Genomic DNA, 18016 nt, shown 5'->3' with positions numbered 1-18016 from the left:
AAACCTGTCTGCTAGAGAGGGGTCCCCTACCAACAAATCAACTTGAATTTGGATATTAGGAAACTTTGCTAGAAACCATCTAGCCAACCTAAATCTTATTCGGAAAAAGAGAGGTTATATCAAGGCTAGAATTTTCACTATTTTTTTTGATAGGAATAGGAGGTCTCGTTAGGAACCTCCCTCATAGTTGACTCAGGATGGAAACTAATTGAGGGAGGAAAAGAGCACCTCAGTATATTAATAAACCAGGATTACATAAGATACACCTAACATTCTGACCCTGAATAACACAGGATAGACATAACACTCTAACCCTCGAAAATAAAACATGACATTAATACAAATAGCGATGGGAAACAAAAACCCATCCGCCTAACCCAACCTCAGCTAGTTCCTGAAGTTCAACATTAAGCCTTCAACACTCAACCGATCCCCTGTTAGCTTACCTATCGGCCTCCATATTGCAACTCCTAGAAACCCATCTAAGAACGACGCCCTTGGCAGTAGCAAGAACTCTAATTTCCTCCACCAATTGACTGAAAAGAGTAGGGGCAGTTTGCAGTTTTAAAATCCAATCCATTGCACATTTGCTATCACTTTCCAAAATAAGTCTCCCCTTGTTGGCCCAATCGGAAGAAAAGAAGAAGACCAATCCTTTAATAATAGCTTTCAGTTCAGTCAGTATAGGGGGACCAGGCCCTACTGCAGAGGAAAAATTAGCTAAAGTGCAATTTAAGGAGTCTCTCAAAACCCCACCAATACCACCCTGCATCCCATCTCCCATTACTGCCCCGTCAACATTGAGTTTGAACATATCCAATGGCGGTGGAGTCCAGCAAATAACCTTCTTAGTACTCATACTAGAGAGAAGTTTATCCGCCCGCGTGGGATCTCCTACTAGAAGGTCAGTCTGAATCCGAACCCCAGGGTATTTAGCCAAGAACCATTTAGCCAATCTAAATCTAGTGATAAAGAACAGGACAGTAGAGTCACATTTGCCGTTTTCAAAAACAACCTGATTTCTAGCCTTCCAAATAGACCAAAAGATGACAGCCGGAATAAACCTCCAAATAATGGAATTATTCCTTAGGTTCGACCACGAGCACAAAATAGAAGAAGGGTCTTGAGGCAACACCGTAGAGATATTCCATAACCGTAGAAATTTGCTCCACAAATCCGAGGCAACAGTGCACGATAGGAACAGGTGTGCAATAGATTCATTCTGAGAATGACAAAATGGACAAAGAACATCCGAAATCTGAATTCCTCTTCTCTTCAATTCCACTCTCACTGCCACTTTCTGATGACAGATCTGCCATAAAAACGTTTGTACTCTAGGAGGTGCCAAACCATCCCAAACCCACTTCTTCCATTCAAAACTCCCTTCAGTCCTACCTTGTAACGACAATCTACATGATTTGACCGAGAAAATGCCATCCCCCTTTCCAGACCATCCCAAGAAGTCTTCCACATATTGTGACAGGGAATGGGGAGGGTTGTTTTTCAGCTAAATCTTGTGCGAAGTGCTATTTTGATTGGGCTGGTAATGAGGAAGATGATGGTACTTGGGACAATATTGTATGGACATGGGTTGCTCCTCCTCGAGTCGAAACTTTTGTTTGGCAGGCTGCTCATCAGAGAGTGGCAGTTAGAGAGGAATTGATAAAGCGAGGAGTTTCAGGGATTGAAGACTCGTTATGTCCTTTGTGTGGTAAGTGTGTGGAGTCGGTTTCTAACCTATTTGTTCATTGTGAGGTTGTCAGCGGCCTGTGGTATAGATTCTTGTCATCTTGGAATGTATCTTTTGTGCCACCTCAGACTTTGTTGGATTTCATAATCGTTTGGAATGATTTAATCCCGAAATCCACCATTTGGAAGTTCATCCCTAGGGCGGTGCTTTGGACGGTTTGGAAGTGTAGAAATGATATTATTTTTGGGAAAGGAAAGGTGGATGGCCCGTTATTGTTCTTCCTTGTTCGTTTTAGAATTGCATCATGGTTTGTCGCGAGATTCAATGATGTGCAGATAAATTTTGATTCTCTAGTGGGTTATATTAAAATAGCTGATTTGGGGGTAAGAATGAAGAAGGATTCTATTTCTTCCTCGTGTTGGACTGCTCCTCCCTTGGGTTACGTTAAATTAAATGTTGATGGTGCGATGTCTAAGGAGTGGGATAAAGGAGGCATTGGTGGATTATTAAGGGATGCTCAAGGGTTGCAGCAGGGTTCGTTTTCCGAAAGGATTGGGGGGGGGTCCTATTCTTTCAGAGCTATTAGCTATAAAAAGAGGGCTGATGTATATTGAGGAGAAATCTTTGGTTTCATTTCCAAGGGTCATATTGGAATCAGATTCCCTTAATGCACTGAAATGGATTAAAAAATCCGGGTGTATGTACTCCTATGTTCCAGCCGTTGGTGAAAGACATTGCTGCATTAGTGGAGAGTAGAGGGGTAATTGTTAGGCATATTTTGAGAGCTGCTAATTGTGAAGCGGATAAACTAGCTAAAGAAGGAATAGGATGAATATTAGATTATTGGCTAGGTTGCACAATTATTGAGCTGGTTTTTATGTTCTGTGTTTGGTTTTTTAAGTTTTATGTTGTAACAGAACTTCTTAGGATGGATATGTATTATTCTGGTATTAATGAATTTTTAGGCACTCTTTTCCTCCTTCCCATGCCCTTCATGTTATTGTTGTAACATGGAGGTCAAGAAGGGGGTTTTTAACGAGGCCTATCCAATTTCTATCAAAAAAAAAAAAATGACAAAAGCAATCCACTGGTCCAATTCCCAATCACACAAATTTCTTCTAAGTTGAATATTCCAAACCCACACATCATCTTCATACTCACAAAATCAGAAACCATCCCCCCTTTGTTCGTCGACAAAGCAAAAATTCTCGGGAAAAGGCTTTTTAAAGGCAAATTAGAAATCCAAACATCATTCCAGAAAGCAATCGACCGCCCATTTCCAACATTGAACTTAGAATTTTGTCTTAAACAACCACCAATCTGATCATTCTTAGCATAGTTACCAAGGATACCTCTCCATATCCAGGAATCAGAAGGTGAATTCGCTTCTGAAATTGAAAGAGACATAGAGCTAACATTGTTTTTGCTGCAAATCAGATTCTTCCACAGACTATATTTTTAATTAGCAAATTTCCAAACCCATTTCCCAAGTAGGACCTATTAATCAGCCTTAAGTCGAGTATTCCCAGACCACCCTCTTCAATTGGTTGACAAACCGAATTCCAATTCACCCAGTGGATGCGTTTTTTATCAAGATCTTCACCCCAAAGGAAGTTGGCCATCAACGAGTTCAAGTTCTGAGACACTTTGTGAGGAATCTTGAAAATAGATAGAAAAAAAATGGGCAAGGATGAAAGTACTGATTTAACCAAAACAAGTATGCCCGCCAACGACAGCGATTTGGCTTTCCACCCAGATAATTTCTTATTAAAATTCTGGACAACCGATTCCCACATACCTACTGAATTTTTCCTAGTTCCAATCGGTAAACCGAGATAAGACATTGGAAAAGACCCCACTCCACAGCTTGCTTTCCTAGCACAATCTTAAACCCTGTCAGCTTCCATATTAACCCCAAAAACAGAACACTTAGACAAGTTTAAGTGTAACCCAGACATAACACCGAAGACCCTCAATACTCTCCTAATATTTAGAATTTGCATTGGAGAATATCTGCAGAAGAGGATTAAATCATTTGCAAACTGCAGGTGTGTCAACTGGAAGGAATTACCAACCCTCCCAATGCTGAACCCTTGGAACAGACCTATATCAGCAGTCTTAATCAACATAAGGTTTAATAATTCCCCCACTAAATTGAATAGAAGAGGGGATAGGCTACACCCTTGTCTCAACCCTTTGCTAATATTGAATTCCTCAGTAGGGGAACCATTAACTAACACCGAAATAGAGGCAGAGGAAACACAACATTTAATCCATGAAATCCATTTATCCCCAAAACCCATTACCTTCAAAATTCTGAATAATATAGGCCACTAAACCGAATCGTAGGCCTTACGGAAATCAGCTTTAAAGACAACTCCTTTTCTCCCTAGTTTTCTCCAATATTCGATTCCTTCATTTGCCAACAGAGCACAATCTAACAATTGCCTGCCCGGAATAAATGCGAACTGTGAAGGGCTTACCAAACCATAAATGACAGAGACTAACCTTTTCGAGAGTACTTTAGAAATAATCTTATAAAGACTGCCAACAAGACTAATAGGTCTGAAATCCTCAATTCCCTGTGGATTCACCTTCTTAGGAATTAACGTAATAAAGGAATGATTAACTCCATTTTCCCATATTTTCCCTCTCTGAAAATCTTGAACAAACTGCATGATAAGGTCCTTCAGTATAGTCCAGAATTTTTTTAAAGAAACCCATAGTAAAGCCATCTGGACCAGGTGCCTTAGCACTGTCCGACTTAAATACAACATCCCACACTTCCTGTTCAGAAAAATCAGCCTCTAACCCAGCCTTTTGTTCCTCTGTCAGTTTTGCAAAATTCAGGTTACATTCCTCCACCTCCAGAGATGTTATCTCATTATAATTGACTTTAAAATAATCAAAGATAGCTGCTCTAATCAACCTGGGATCAGAGATATCTATCCCAGTCACTTTCAAAGACGAAATAGCATTCATTCTGCTCCTATTAAGTGCACAAATGTGGTAAAATCTGGTATTTCTATCCCCATCCTTAATCCATTTAATTCTTGATTTTTGAAACCAAATACTCTCCTCCTTCCTATGCAGACCCCACAATTCATTCCTCCAAGCTACTAGTTGGCCCCATTCTTGTGCAGAAATTCCCCTATCCTGAGACTTTAATTCCAAGTCATTTATCCTGTTTTCCATCTCTGATATCTGTTCTGAAATCCCCATATTGTTACTGTTTGGCCACTTTTTAATTGCTTTCTTTGTTCCTTGAAGAATACTCAACATACCCCTTCGTGCATTCTCCCTCTTTAAATCATACACAACATTTTGAACCAGCCCCTCAAACCCATCATCCTCTAGTAAATATTTAAAAAACCAGAAAGGTTTAGGTCCCCAATTGTTGAGATCTTCTTCAAGTACTATAGGATTATGATCAGATAATGATTTCGGCAACAATTTCTGGATAACTTTTGGAAATACCTGAAAAAATGCACCACTTATTAGAAAACGATCTAATCTAATCCACGTGGAAGCTTCTCTATTATTGCACCAAGTAAATCTGCCTCCAACTAAAGGTAGATCCATCAGGTTTAGATGTAGGACAAAGTTGGAAAATAACTCCAATGAATGCCAATTCTGAGCAACTCCAATCTTCTCCTCGGGATCTAAATAAGCGTTGAAATCCCCCCTAAGCATACAGGCAAATCAAGCTGTTGTGTAAAACACATAAGCTCCCTTAAAAACTCCTCTTTATCAGCCTCAACCGACGACCCATACACATTAATAACCACACAGTCGAAGTTAACACTCCTAAACTTTCCAGATAAAGCAATGAATCTATTGTGTTTAAACTCCCTGCTAACTTCAAACAGATTTTCATTCCACATACATATTAAACCCCTTGCAGAACCAGTAGCTGGCTGAAAGCTAGAGCCTTTCAGGAAGTTACCCCCTAACTTCCTAAACAATCCCTTTTGGCATTTATTCAACTTAGTTTCCTGAAGAAACAGAATCATCGGTTTGATATTCGAAACTAATCTAGCAACTGCTCTTGATTTTTCCCTTTTTCCCAGCCCCCTCACATTCCATGACATCAATTTGATTTGTGACATAATTACTACAAGCAACAAACCTTTAGTATCCTGAAAAAATCAGTCAAGAGCTTCTAAGAGGCCCTTTTAGCTCCATCTTCAAGATCTCCTTTTCCAGAACATGATTACCCCCTTTGAAAGAGATCCCCAACATATCACAAACATCCCAAGTAGCAGCAGCCTCCAATCTAGCTTCGATAGATTTGTTAGGGGACACAAAATTAACACTGATTTGATCCATATATTCCCTATCCAGACATTGAACAGGAATTTTGGAAGAGGACAAAATCTCCTTTCTTTTGAACTGACCTTCCATAATTAACTCTGAACTGATTCCATCTTGATTCACTACATTTCTCTGCCTTACACACGATCTGGAAGAGCTATCCTCAGTCAGGCCAATCTGTTTATCATCCTTTATCCTTTTATTCTTCTTTTGAACTAACCTTCCATAATTAACTCTGAACTGATTCCATCTTGATTTACTACATTTCTCTGCCTTACACACGATCTGGAAGAGCTATCCTCAGTCAGGCCAATCTGTTTATCATCCTTTATCCTTTTATTCTTCTTTGAACCAGCCCTCTGTTGGACAGAGAGTTCGTCTCTCTCAAAATCATTAAAATTCAGTGTATTAGTTGCTTCATTCTCCTATCGACTTCTCAAGCCAACATGCTGCTCTTTAACCATATCAACATCCTGTTCAGTGTTTGACATTTCTTTCTCTCCCCCTGTCTTTTCTTTCTCCAACGTAACTGCACCCTCCTCTACAACTTCTCTATGATTAACTGAAATGGTATTGAGCTGGCACATAAATCTACCAGTACCATTCTTCTCCCCAACCCACTTAAGAATAAATGCAGGCTCAGTAGGGATAATTTTCCTTATTGGTGAAAAATCAACCCCAATTTCATCTGATTGGGCTTTATCCTCTGATTCAAAAGTTTCCCTTAATCCCAGCCCCACGTGATTCCTGTTCTGGTTACTCATATTTTCCATAAAAACTGACAGCCCACAATTAGCAATTTCTTCAGTTGACTTACTCGATGGGACTTGTCCCCTACTGACTCCATTCACTCCACTATTCTGTTTATTATTCAGCCAAGATAAGACTTTATGCCTGGCTTCCTCTGATAACTCCTGATTAGTAGCTGCTGCCAGAGTAGAGTGGCCACTCTTTCTTGACATGTTAAAATCAGGGTAATGCTTTGAAAGAAGCCGGAAGAGTTGATGAAGCAATGCAATGCTATAGGGTAGGGTTGTTTTAGCTATGAGGCTCTGCTATCCTTCTGATTTCTTTCTTTAACATGCCTTTCCAGATTTTATTATGATTGTGCATCTGTTGTGTTATGAAGCAATGTCTTGCCCTGCAACCTAACCATCCTCAGGCACTTACAAACCTAGGAAATATATATATGGAATGGTTTGTACTGCACTGACTATGCTTTTGTTGAATCATTCTGGTTATGTTGGTAGGATTTCATCATGAGATATTAATTCTTATTTGTAGGAATATGTTGAGTGCTGCTGCTTCATGCTACAAGGCAACTTTATCTGTAACTGCAGGACTTTCTGCTCCTTTCAACAATTTAGCAATCATTTACAAACAGCAGGTAGGTGTATCTTCTCTTACGAATACTCATTGTTTATATACACTGCTGATGTACTGTTTCCTTTCCCTTTTCTTTTCTTTTACAGGGTAATCTAGCAGATGCTATATCTTGTTACACCGAAGTTCTTCGTATTGATCCTACGGCTGCTGATGCAATTGTCAACCGAGGGAATACATATAAGGAGAGTGGAAGAGTAAATGAAGCCATTCAAGACTACATACGGGCAATTAACATTAGGCCTGCAATGGCTGAAGCACATGCCAATTTGGCTTCAGCTTACAAGGACAGGTAGGTGATACACTTAAATGGAGCCTTTTTCTTCTGTATGGAATCATGCTTGTTTCAATGTCTTCTGCTTTTAACATCTTGCAGTGGGCATGTTGAGGCTGCGATAAAAAGCTACAAGCAGGCACTGGTTCTTCGTCCTGATTTTCCCGAAGCAACCTGTAACCTTCTGCATACATTACAGGTATAGAACTGTAGATTGTAACAGAATAAATTAGAGTTTGATTGTAATTTAATTACTATAGTTTTATTTTATTTTTTCTTTGTACTCTGCATCTTATAAATTAAGAGATTAGATAGGATTAGATAGAATATTAGTTAGGTTAAGTTAACTTCTAATTGGACTCTAAGTTAGAGTTGTAAATCTGCCTGTATAAGGCCTAACTTATGTAGTCATTTTCAATGAGAAAAATTACAGAGAATACATTTTATTGCCTGAAGTGCATATTTGCTTCTGCCCCCGAGTTTTTCTCTCCTAAATCTAATTACTGAAGTGCATATTTTAACAAACTGGGAATATTTCATTTATCCTTGTTTGTGAGTCAGCAGATAGTCTACTTGAGCACGTTTACCGTCAAGTTTTGTTGATTAATGACTATTTGCTTCTGCCCCCGAGTTTTTCTCTCCTAAATCTTCAGATAAGCTGTAATGTTATTTTAAAATTCATGGGAAGATGGGTTTAAAATAAAGCCTGTTTCATGAACACGTATATTTTGTTTTTTCTTTCCTTGCTAAGTTTTGTCTGTTGGTATTTGATCAAATGGTCCCTGGATAATGTGAAATGACAAAGGGAGAACAGAGGTGTGCACTTTTATCTGTCACGTTATATGTAAAATAGCTTTGTGGTTTGACAGTTCATGTGTTTTTTACCAGAGATTATATCATATTAGCTGCCTTTTATAACTCAGTTTATTTGTTTTTCTGTTTGCAATTTATAAATTTGATACATCCTTGGTTAGTGTGTTTGCGAATGGGAGGATCGGGAGAATAAGTTTATTGAAGTAGAAGGCATACTCAGGAGACAAATTAAGGTTCATGCTCGATCTGCTTTGATCTCTATTACTCCTTTTCCCTTGGCATTGTTGTTTTGCTTTGAATTCCCTTCCCGGTTGATTCCTTGCCTAGAAGCATTGACAGTTTGTTTTACCCTTCAGACGTCAGCTATTCCTAGTGTGCAGCCTTTCCATGCAATAGCCTATCCTATTGATCCAATGCTTGCACTAGATATCAGGCAAGTTGGGTGATTGTTTTGGATGCGATTAAAATATGAACTTTACAGTTTGTTATCTGATCGATTTCTGTTTGTTGTAGTCGTAAATATGCAGCACACTGCTCTGTTATTGCTTCCCGTTATTCCCTATCTCCTTTCAACTATCCTGCACCCTTTCCTGGTGAGAGTGGCAATGGACGCCTTAGGGTGGGGTATGTTTTGAGATCTCTCTTCCTCTGTCTCTCTTTTCTCCCTCTCCCTGGTCCTTTAATAGGTATTATGGCTTTTCAGATATGTGAGTAGTGATTTTGGTAACCATCCCCTATCTCATCTTATGGGCTCAGTGTTTGGAATGCACAACAGAGAAAATGTCGAGGTTTGTAAAATTTTCTCCTCACATAGGACCCTAATTAGACCATCTGTCTTTTCAAACATTTTCTATGTTTTGGTCTGTACATTCTAGAACTGCTTGTTTGCAGGTGTTTTGCTATGCATTGAGTCCAAATGACAGAACAGAGTGGAGGTTGCGTATACAGTCAGAAGCAGAACACTTCATAGATGTATCATCTATGTCCTCTGATATGATTGCAAAGATGATAAATGAGGACAAAATACAAATTCTTGTCAATCTTAATGGTTATACTAAGGTAAACTTCTTCTATTTGGTAATTCAGTTGAAACTCATATGGGGAAAGGAAATATGTTTGCTTACATTTGGTTCCGCTTGATTCGAAGGATTAATTTCCTCTGAACCAAATTTATATGACAATACTTGGTCTACCTCTTGTAAACGCTTGTTGTTTCTGTTCTGATTTTATTTATTTGTTTAATTGCTTTTGAATCTGATATTTCAGGGAGCAAGAAATGAAATATTTGCAATGCAACCTGCTCCTATTCAGATTTCTTACATGGGATTTCCTGGGACTACTGGTGCATCATATATACACTATTTGGTCACTGATGAGGTTGGTGAACAATAGATCACTGTTTAGTTATGGTTCTAAGTTCATCCTATTTTGTTTTTGTTTCTGTTTTTGCTTTTTTACATCATTTACTCTCTGTATTGCAGTTTGTTTCACCTCTTTGCTTTTCTCATATCTACTCTGAGAAGCTTGTACACCTTCCTCATTGTTACTTTGTAAATGACTATAAACAGGTTAGAATTGCTTCCTTTTCTCTGTATGTTATTAGTATCATGTTTTTTCTGGGTTCCTTATTCCCTTCTTTGCATTGCAATCATCACTAGAAAAATCTTGATGTCTTGCATCCAAACTGCCTGCCCAAGAGATCTGATTATGGGCTACCAGAAGACAAATTTATCTTTGCATGTTTCAATCAGCTGTACAAGATGGATCCTGACATTTTCAGCACATGGTAAATATTCACCAGTCTTTTATCCTGTTTTATTTGCTTGTTTATCTTCATACTTAAGTCTTGTTACAATCAATCTCAGGTACAATATTCTTAAGCGGGTTTCAAATAGTGCTCTTTGGCTGCTTCGATTCCCTGCTGCTGGGGAAATGAGACTTCGTGCATGTAGGTGTTCTAGTGTCTCAGCATCTGAATTCTTAGATTGTCTACTAATCTCTTCTGCACCTGCCAACTATGCCTTGAATTATTATTAGAAGTTAGTATTAAATAATTGATTGTGGTGTGATTCAGATGCAACTCAACAGGGTGTGCAGCCTGATCAGATTATTTTCACTGATGTTGCTATGAAAAGTGAAAATATAAGACGCAGTGCCTTGGCAGATCTCTTCCTTGATACGTAAATATTAAATTAATCCTAGAACCTCTTTCTTTTTCCTACAAACCTGAGATGCGATAAGCAGATTCACCTCTTAAGTTTTGATTTGGTTAGGCACAGTAAAAGTTGTGGCCTACATTTTTTGACTTCGCTTTTTTTCTTTGTTTTTGAGAAGACCGTTATGCAATGCACACACAACAGGCACAGATGTTCTATGGGCTGGACTTCCAATGGTGACCCTTCCGCTTGAAAAGATGGCAACTAGAGTTGCTGGTTCACTGTGTTTGGCTACTGGCGTTGGTGAGGAGATGATTGTCAGCAGGTATGTGATTGATGATCTAATCAAGGAGCAAAGAGCATTTTGGTCTACAAAAATAAATCATGGATAGAAAATGTTTTTCTTCAGTTATGGATTTAGCTCCCTGGCCTTCTTTGAGGAAAATAGTGAAAGGTTTCTTAGCCTCTCTTCATTGCCATTAACACCCTCAGAATATAATAGAAGTAATAACAAGTTGCAGCTATTTTTAAAAGGAATTTAGGTTTTAATGTTGATAAAGGCTTATATCATAAATAATTACCTAAAGTATACCATCCTTTTTTCTAAGTGCCTAAAGTATTTTTTTTTGTCAAAGTAAGTACCTAATCTTTTTGGTCAAAATAGGTACCTAAAGTATTTTGTGGTTGAAACAGGTACCTAAATTATTCAATTTTTTCATCTAAATGCCAAAGCATTCTTTAAACAATGCCATGTGTCAACTTTTTTAGAACTTAGATGGAAACAATTTAATACTTTAGGTACTTATTTTGACTAAAAAGATAATTTTAGATACTTTGACCAAAAAGTACTTTAGGTACTTATTTATAATATAAGCCATTGATAAAAGCTGACAGGAGTACCAGTTTACCTTCTTGCCCTTAACTTCTCGTCAGGATAAACCATAACCATGGACCTTAGCACTGTACCATTCTAGGTTCATTGAATGAAAGGGATTGTCGATAAAAAAAATGAAGGGGGGTTAACAATGAAGCCTTTTTTTGGTGTTTGCAATGGACCAAAGAGAATTCTCTAATCCATATGCTTACTCGTTTGCGTTAAGAAGCATTTCAGGCTATTGCTTCTTTTTCCTTCTATTCTTGCTGATGATGGTGCCTTTTATAATTCACATTTTTGCCAAAAATATTCAAAGTTTGAAAGACTATGAAGAGAAAGCTGTCTCACTTGCTCTCAATCGGCCAAAGCTCCAAGATCTTTCGAATAAGCTCAAAGCAGCCAGAATGACTTGCCCTCTTTTCGACACAGCACGCTGGGTGAGCACATTTAATCTTGTGTATTTGCTACAGATCCCCCCTCCCCCCTAATGCCATCAAGTAAAGCTTGCTACAATAAACTTCGGATCCATATTCCTGCTTTGCATATTGTCGTAACCGGTTTTCGTCCGGGCACGAAATATTAAATTTGGCGGGGAAATTGATGTGAATAAATAATTTTGAAAATAATTTGTGAGTCGCCATCGACCTTTTGAATCAGGTAGGTCGAATACCTAAAAATTTTTCTTTTAAAAGAGTTTTTATAAAAAAAAAACATCAATTAAAAAATGAACTGATCTGCGTTTTATAACCAAAAACTCGTTCTTAATAATAAAAAGGGATTCGTGGTCGGTTACGTTTAGGGAAGGATTAGCACCCCCTACAACGCCCAAAATTGGTACTTTTTAATTATAAATTCTCTTATTATTAAAATTTAAAAATTCAAAAATATATTTAATTTATAATCTTATTATTTCAAAATTATATAAAAAAATATTTATTTATTTATAAATATCAGAAAAGAACTTCTAGGTGCCTTAAGACAGCTCTTTTCTTTGATATTGATAAATTTTAAATAATATTGTTTAATTTTTAATTTTAAAACATCAGAATAGAACATCCAGTTGTTTTAAGACTGTCCTTTTCTTCGATATTAAAATAAATATTTAAAAATTACTATTTATTATATATATATGAAAAAAATATTTATTTATATAATAAACATACTACTAAAACAATATATTTAAAAAACAATAAAATAAATGAAAACATATAAAATAACTGACTAAATTACAGTAAAAATAAAATTAAAAATCTAATTTATAATTAACCAAAATTATAAGGATTAAACATGCTATTTTTTTTTATTTAATAATTTAGTGACTAAAATAAAATTATCTAAAATTCGGATATTATAATAAAATAAAATAAAAATATAAACTAAGGATTAAAATATTATTTATTAAAATTGAGGGATTAAATCTGTTATTTATCCTAAATATATTATTTTAATAAAAAGGACTAAAATGAATAAAATTAAAATTCAAAGACTGAATTAAAATTATTATAAATTCAGTTTAGTGACCAAAATGTAAAATTTACAAATACGAGGGACTGCGGACGGGGTTTAACTATTTCATAATTACGCGCATAGTCCTTCCCGAAACGACGTCGTTCGGGAAGGACTATAAGAGTCCAAAACCGGCTGGCCCGAAGGGCCAACTTTCATTTTCCATTTTCTTCTCTCTCTCTTCACTGAGAGAGTTTTAAACTCTCTGCCTTCTCTCTAGCTTCCCTCATCAGAGGGAAGCCGGTTACCAGTCGGCCACCGTGAGCCGCCGTGAATATCACCGCCGGCCGCCGCATCCGGTGGCCGGAAAAAAATATTTTTATACGAATAGATAGATCGGACCGTCCTAAGGACGGTCCCGGTGTTTTCTTCCTTTAAAAGGCTCCTAATCGGAGCAAATCTTACAAAAATACCTTCGATGTTTCGAAGGTTCTGACGAGATCCGGTGGTCGACGCTTCCTCGGTAAGTCTCTTCTTCCTTTTCTCTCTTTTTTTTCTTCTGGTTCTTTGCTGCTGAGATCGTTGGTATTAGTTGTTTTTTTTTCTTTCTCTGTCTTTTTCTTCTCCGTTCTCTGTTTCTAGTTTCTGTCCTCTTTTTTCTTCGCAGATGGGGTGGTGGCTTTTATAGCCACCACCGGTGTTCGTCTCAGACCGGTCCGAAGAGGGGGCCTCGGTGAGTCACCGGACTACCAGTGGTGACTCACCCCGTAGCCTTGCATGGACGACTGGTATATGATCTTCTGGAGTCTTCGGTTGGGACGTGGCAGCGGCGGAGGCGGCGAGGGCTGTCGGCAGCCGCGTGGAAGCTGGAGCGGCGCCGCGTGGCCCTAGGGTATCAAACCCTAGGGTTTCCTTCTGGCACCATCTGGACCGTTGGATCGTATCAGATCCAACGGTCATGAGCTGAGGCGGCTGATCAAATTAGGGTTAGGAAACCCTAACTGAAAACCCAAATATTTAGGGTTTCTGGTTGGATTTAGACCGGTTCTGGTTGGTTTGTAACTGGGCCGGTCCAATTGTAATTGGGCCTGTAATTATTATTTTTTAATATATTTAATAATAATAATAATAATGATAATAATAATAATAATAATAATAATAATGATAATAATAATAATATTAATAATAATAAGGATAATAATAATATTAATAATAATAATATGGATAAAAAAAAATTTAGTATCTTCAGCTGCCCCTCTTTGCTCATTCTTATGTTAACAAGAATAGGGCAAAGATGAAAAGATAATAAAATTTTTTATCCATTTGACTTTACTTTGATCATTATGGAGATATTGAATAAATTCTTCTTTTTCTCCAAATAAGTTCTTCTTATTATGAACTTTCTACTGGGGATGATGATGACCTCCTTTTTGTGATAGAGTCATTCAAAAGGTTGAATAAGCTCTTGATGAGTAGATTTGGCGGATTCGACCTTGTTGTCGGTAGCACCACTTGTAACAATCTTGATGTTCATGGCTTTAAGCTAGTGATGATTTGCCTACTTTGTATTTCATGTACTTAAAAGTATTAACATAAAGTGATATTCAGAAATCTTTAAATTATTTCAAAATTATGTTAATTCAATAGAAAAGAATAAATTGAATTTCCAAAAATTAATTGTCTCTTAAATAAATTGAACTTGAAATAGATAGAATTGTATTCAAAGTTATGGCAAACATAAGAATGATAAAAATTCAAATGTCTCAACAAATTATAAGCATAAGTATTTCTAAATTAATCAAGTTGACACAATTTAGAGATGATGTAAGCTTTTGTCTGGAAGATTTCAAACGTTGTTGAAATGCTTGTAGATGTGAAGTTTCTTCCAAACTGTCAAAATCTTAAGAGAATTCAATTGCCGGATGCCTAATATTAACCTGCATTTGAGCCGCCTTTTCAGGTTTTCAACTCAAATCCTTCCTTTGATTACAAGATGCCCTTTGCGGGTTTTCACCTTGATCCCCTTTTTCTTTTTTTTTTCTTTTTTTTTCTTCTTTTTCATTTTCTTTTTTTTTTCTTCTTTTTTCTCTTCAAGCATAATATTTCTTGACAGAATCCGAGTTTATTGGATTTTTCAGAATTTTTCCATCCATTTCTGCCAAGATCAACGCTCCTCCAGAAAAAGCCTTTTTCACAATGTATGGTCCTTCCCAATTAGGCATCCATTTCCCACGGAAGTCTTTATGTATAGGCAAAATCTTTTTTAGTACTAGATCACCCTCTTGGAATTCTCTTGGATGTACTTTTTTATCATGAGACTTCATCATCCGTTTTTGATACATCTGTCCATGGCAAATAGCTTTCAATCTTTTCTCCTCAACAAGGTTCAATTGATCAACTCTAGCTTGGATCCATTCAGATTCATCCAATTTTGTTTCTCTCAATATTCGGAGCGATGGAATCTCAACTTCAATTGGTAAGACTGCTTCCATCCCGTAGACTAAAGAAAACGGTGTTGCTCCAATAGATGTTCGAACAGTAGTTCGGTATGCATATAGAGCAAAAGGTAACTTCTCGTGCCAATCTTTGTAAGTTTCAGTAGTCTTTGTAATGATTCTCTTGATGTTCTTATTTGTTGCTTCAACTGCCCCATTCATCTTTGGACGATATGCCACTGAATTTGCATGTTTGATCTTAAACTGTGCACAAAGTTCGGTCATCATTTTGTTGTTCAGGTTTAGAGCATTATCTGTAATGATCCTTTCTGGTATGCCATATCGGCAAACTATCTCTTTCTTTATGAATTTGCAGACTGTGGACCTCTTAATATTGGTGTATGAAGCAGCTTCAACCCATTTGGTAAAATAATCAATTGCCACCAGGATGAAGCAATGTCCATTCGATGCTTTTGGTGTGATTGCCCCAATGACATCTATTCCCCACATAGAAAATGGCCAGGGTGCTGTCATTACATGTAAAGGAGATGGGGGTACATGAATCTTGTCTGCATATATCTGGCATTTATGACATTTCCTTGCGTAATCAATGCAATCTGTGTACATGGTAGCCCAATAGTATCCATATCTCATTATTTTTCTGGCCATAGAAAGACCATTTGCATGTGTTCCACATATTCCACTGTGTACTTCTTCAATGACGTTTCGAGCTTCGCTGGTATTTAAACATCTCAATAGCATTTGATCATTGCTTCTTCTATACATAATCTCTCCATCAAGAAAATATCCAGCAGCCATTCTTCTCAAGGTTCTTTTATCAATTTCCGATGCATTTGGTGGATAACTTTGATTTTTGATATATTGCAGGATATCATGATACCATGGTTTACCATCTACCTCTTCTTCCACACTATAACAATGTGCAGGAATTTCATATACTTGCATTTTGATTGGCATCATATCAACCTTCTGAGTTGCCTGAAACATAGCAGCTAATGTAGCCAAAGCATCTGCCATTTGATTTTCTTCTCGAGGGAGATAATCAAAGGTAACCCTCTCAAATTCTTTCAATAATTCGAGGGTAAAATTTCGATATTCCAACAATTTGGGATCTTTTGTTTCCCATTCTCCTCGCAATTGATACACCACTAAAGATGAATCTCCATATATCTTGAGAAATTTGATTTTTCTTTCTATAGCTGCTTTCAATCCCATGACACAAGCTTCATATTCCGCCATGTTATTGGTGCAAAAGAACTCCAGTCTACTTGTAAAGGGATAATAAACATTTTCTGGAGAAATCAACACTGCCCCGATTCCTCGTCCCAAAGCATTAGATGCTCCATCAAAATAAAGCTTCCAAGTTGCAAATTCATCATTTGTTCTGACTTCTTCATTCATGGATATGCACAACAAATCTTCATCGGGAAAATTGAAGTTCAAAGGGTGATAATCATTTGATACACGACTGGCCAGAAAATCAGCTATGACACTTCCTTTTATCGCTTTTTGGTTGACATAGATAATGTCAAACTCAGATAATAACATCTGCCATCTAGCCATTCTGCCTGTCAAAGCTGGTGATTCCATTAAGAACTTTAAAGGATCAAGTTTGGATATCAACCAAGTAGTATGGTATAACATATATTGTCTGAGTCTTCGAGTAGCCCACACCAAGGCACAACATAATTTTGTATTGGTGGATATCGAACTTCACAATCAGTAAATTTTTTGCTCAGATAATAAATAGCTTTTTCTTTCCTTCCTGATTCATCATGCTGTCCTAGTACACATCCCATCGAATTTTCGAAGACCGTCAAATAGAGAATTAATGGTCTATCAGGCATTGGTGATACTAAAATTGGGGCATTGGATAAGTATTTCTTAATAATATCCAAAGTTTCTTGACATTCTTCATTCCAGACTTCAGGATTGTTCTTTTGAAGTAATTTGAACACTGGATCACATTTGTCAGTTAATTGAGAAATGAACCGAGATATATAATTTAATCTTCCCAAAAAACTTCGAACTTCTTTTTTTGTATTGGGTGGTGGAAGATCTTGAATTGCTTTTACTTTATCTGGATCAATCTCGATTCCTTTTTTGCTGACCACAAATCCCAAAAGTTTCCCAGAAGTTACTCCAAAAGTGCATTTAGCGGGGTTGAGCTTTAATTGATACTTCCTCAATCTCTGGAAAAGCTTCCTCAAATTTGGAATATGTTCTTCTTCAGTTCGGGATTTGGCAATCATGTCATCTATATATACTTCAATCTCTCTGTGCATCATGTCATGAAACAAAGTTACCATGGCTCTTTGATATGTTGCCCCTGCATTTTTCAATCCAAATGGCATCACTTTATAACAGAATGTGCCCCACATGGTTATAAATGTTGTTTTTTCCATGTCTTCAGGATTCATTTTTATCTGATTATATCCTGAAAATCCATCCATAAATGAAAACCATGCATGCCCTGCAGTATTGTCCACCAATGTGTCTATGTGAGGTAATGAAAAGCTATCTTTCGGACTAGCTTTGTTGAGATCTCTGTAATCCACACACATTCGAACTTTCCCATTTTTCTTTGGTACGGGAACAATGTTAGCTACC

General features: G+C 37.2%; 1 protein-coding gene across 2 annotated transcripts in view; it reads left to right on the top strand.

The window, feature by feature from the left end:
* The window catches only part of LOC120179616 (probable UDP-N-acetylglucosamine--peptide N-acetylglucosaminyltransferase SEC), a 49100-nt gene that overhangs the window by 20819 nt on the left and 10265 nt on the right, over positions 1–18016 (top strand). For both annotated transcript variants that reach the window (XM_039185178.1, XM_039185177.1), the window contains 17 exons: positions 6978–7031; positions 7134–7201; positions 7289–7391; positions 7477–7679; positions 7764–7860; positions 8636–8707; positions 8831–8907; positions 8988–9098; positions 9178–9262; positions 9366–9533; positions 9741–9851; positions 9956–10042; positions 10133–10260; positions 10340–10422; positions 10549–10654; positions 10809–10955; positions 11821–11941. In XM_039185178.1, the coding sequence (XP_039041109.1) occupies positions 6978–7031; positions 7134–7201; positions 7289–7391; positions 7477–7679; positions 7764–7860; positions 8636–8707; positions 8831–8907; positions 8988–9098; positions 9178–9262; positions 9366–9533; positions 9741–9851; positions 9956–10042; positions 10133–10260; positions 10340–10422; positions 10549–10654; positions 10809–10955; positions 11821–11941 (1821 nt within the window). The remainder of the gene's footprint in view (positions 1–6977; positions 7032–7133; positions 7202–7288; positions 7392–7476; positions 7680–7763; positions 7861–8635; positions 8708–8830; positions 8908–8987; positions 9099–9177; positions 9263–9365; positions 9534–9740; positions 9852–9955; positions 10043–10132; positions 10261–10339; positions 10423–10548; positions 10655–10808; positions 10956–11820; positions 11942–18016) is intronic.

This window comes from Hibiscus syriacus, unplaced genomic scaffold (assembly GCF_006381635.1).
Source record: "Hibiscus syriacus cultivar Baekdansim isolate YM2019G1 unplaced genomic scaffold, ASM638163v2 tig00112441_pilon, whole genome shotgun sequence".
In the NCBI taxonomy this organism is placed as follows: domain Eukaryota; kingdom Viridiplantae; phylum Streptophyta; class Magnoliopsida; order Malvales; family Malvaceae; genus Hibiscus; species Hibiscus syriacus.
The sequence above is the reverse complement of the archived record's forward strand: the minus strand, read 5'-3'. Positions and strand labels throughout refer to the sequence as shown.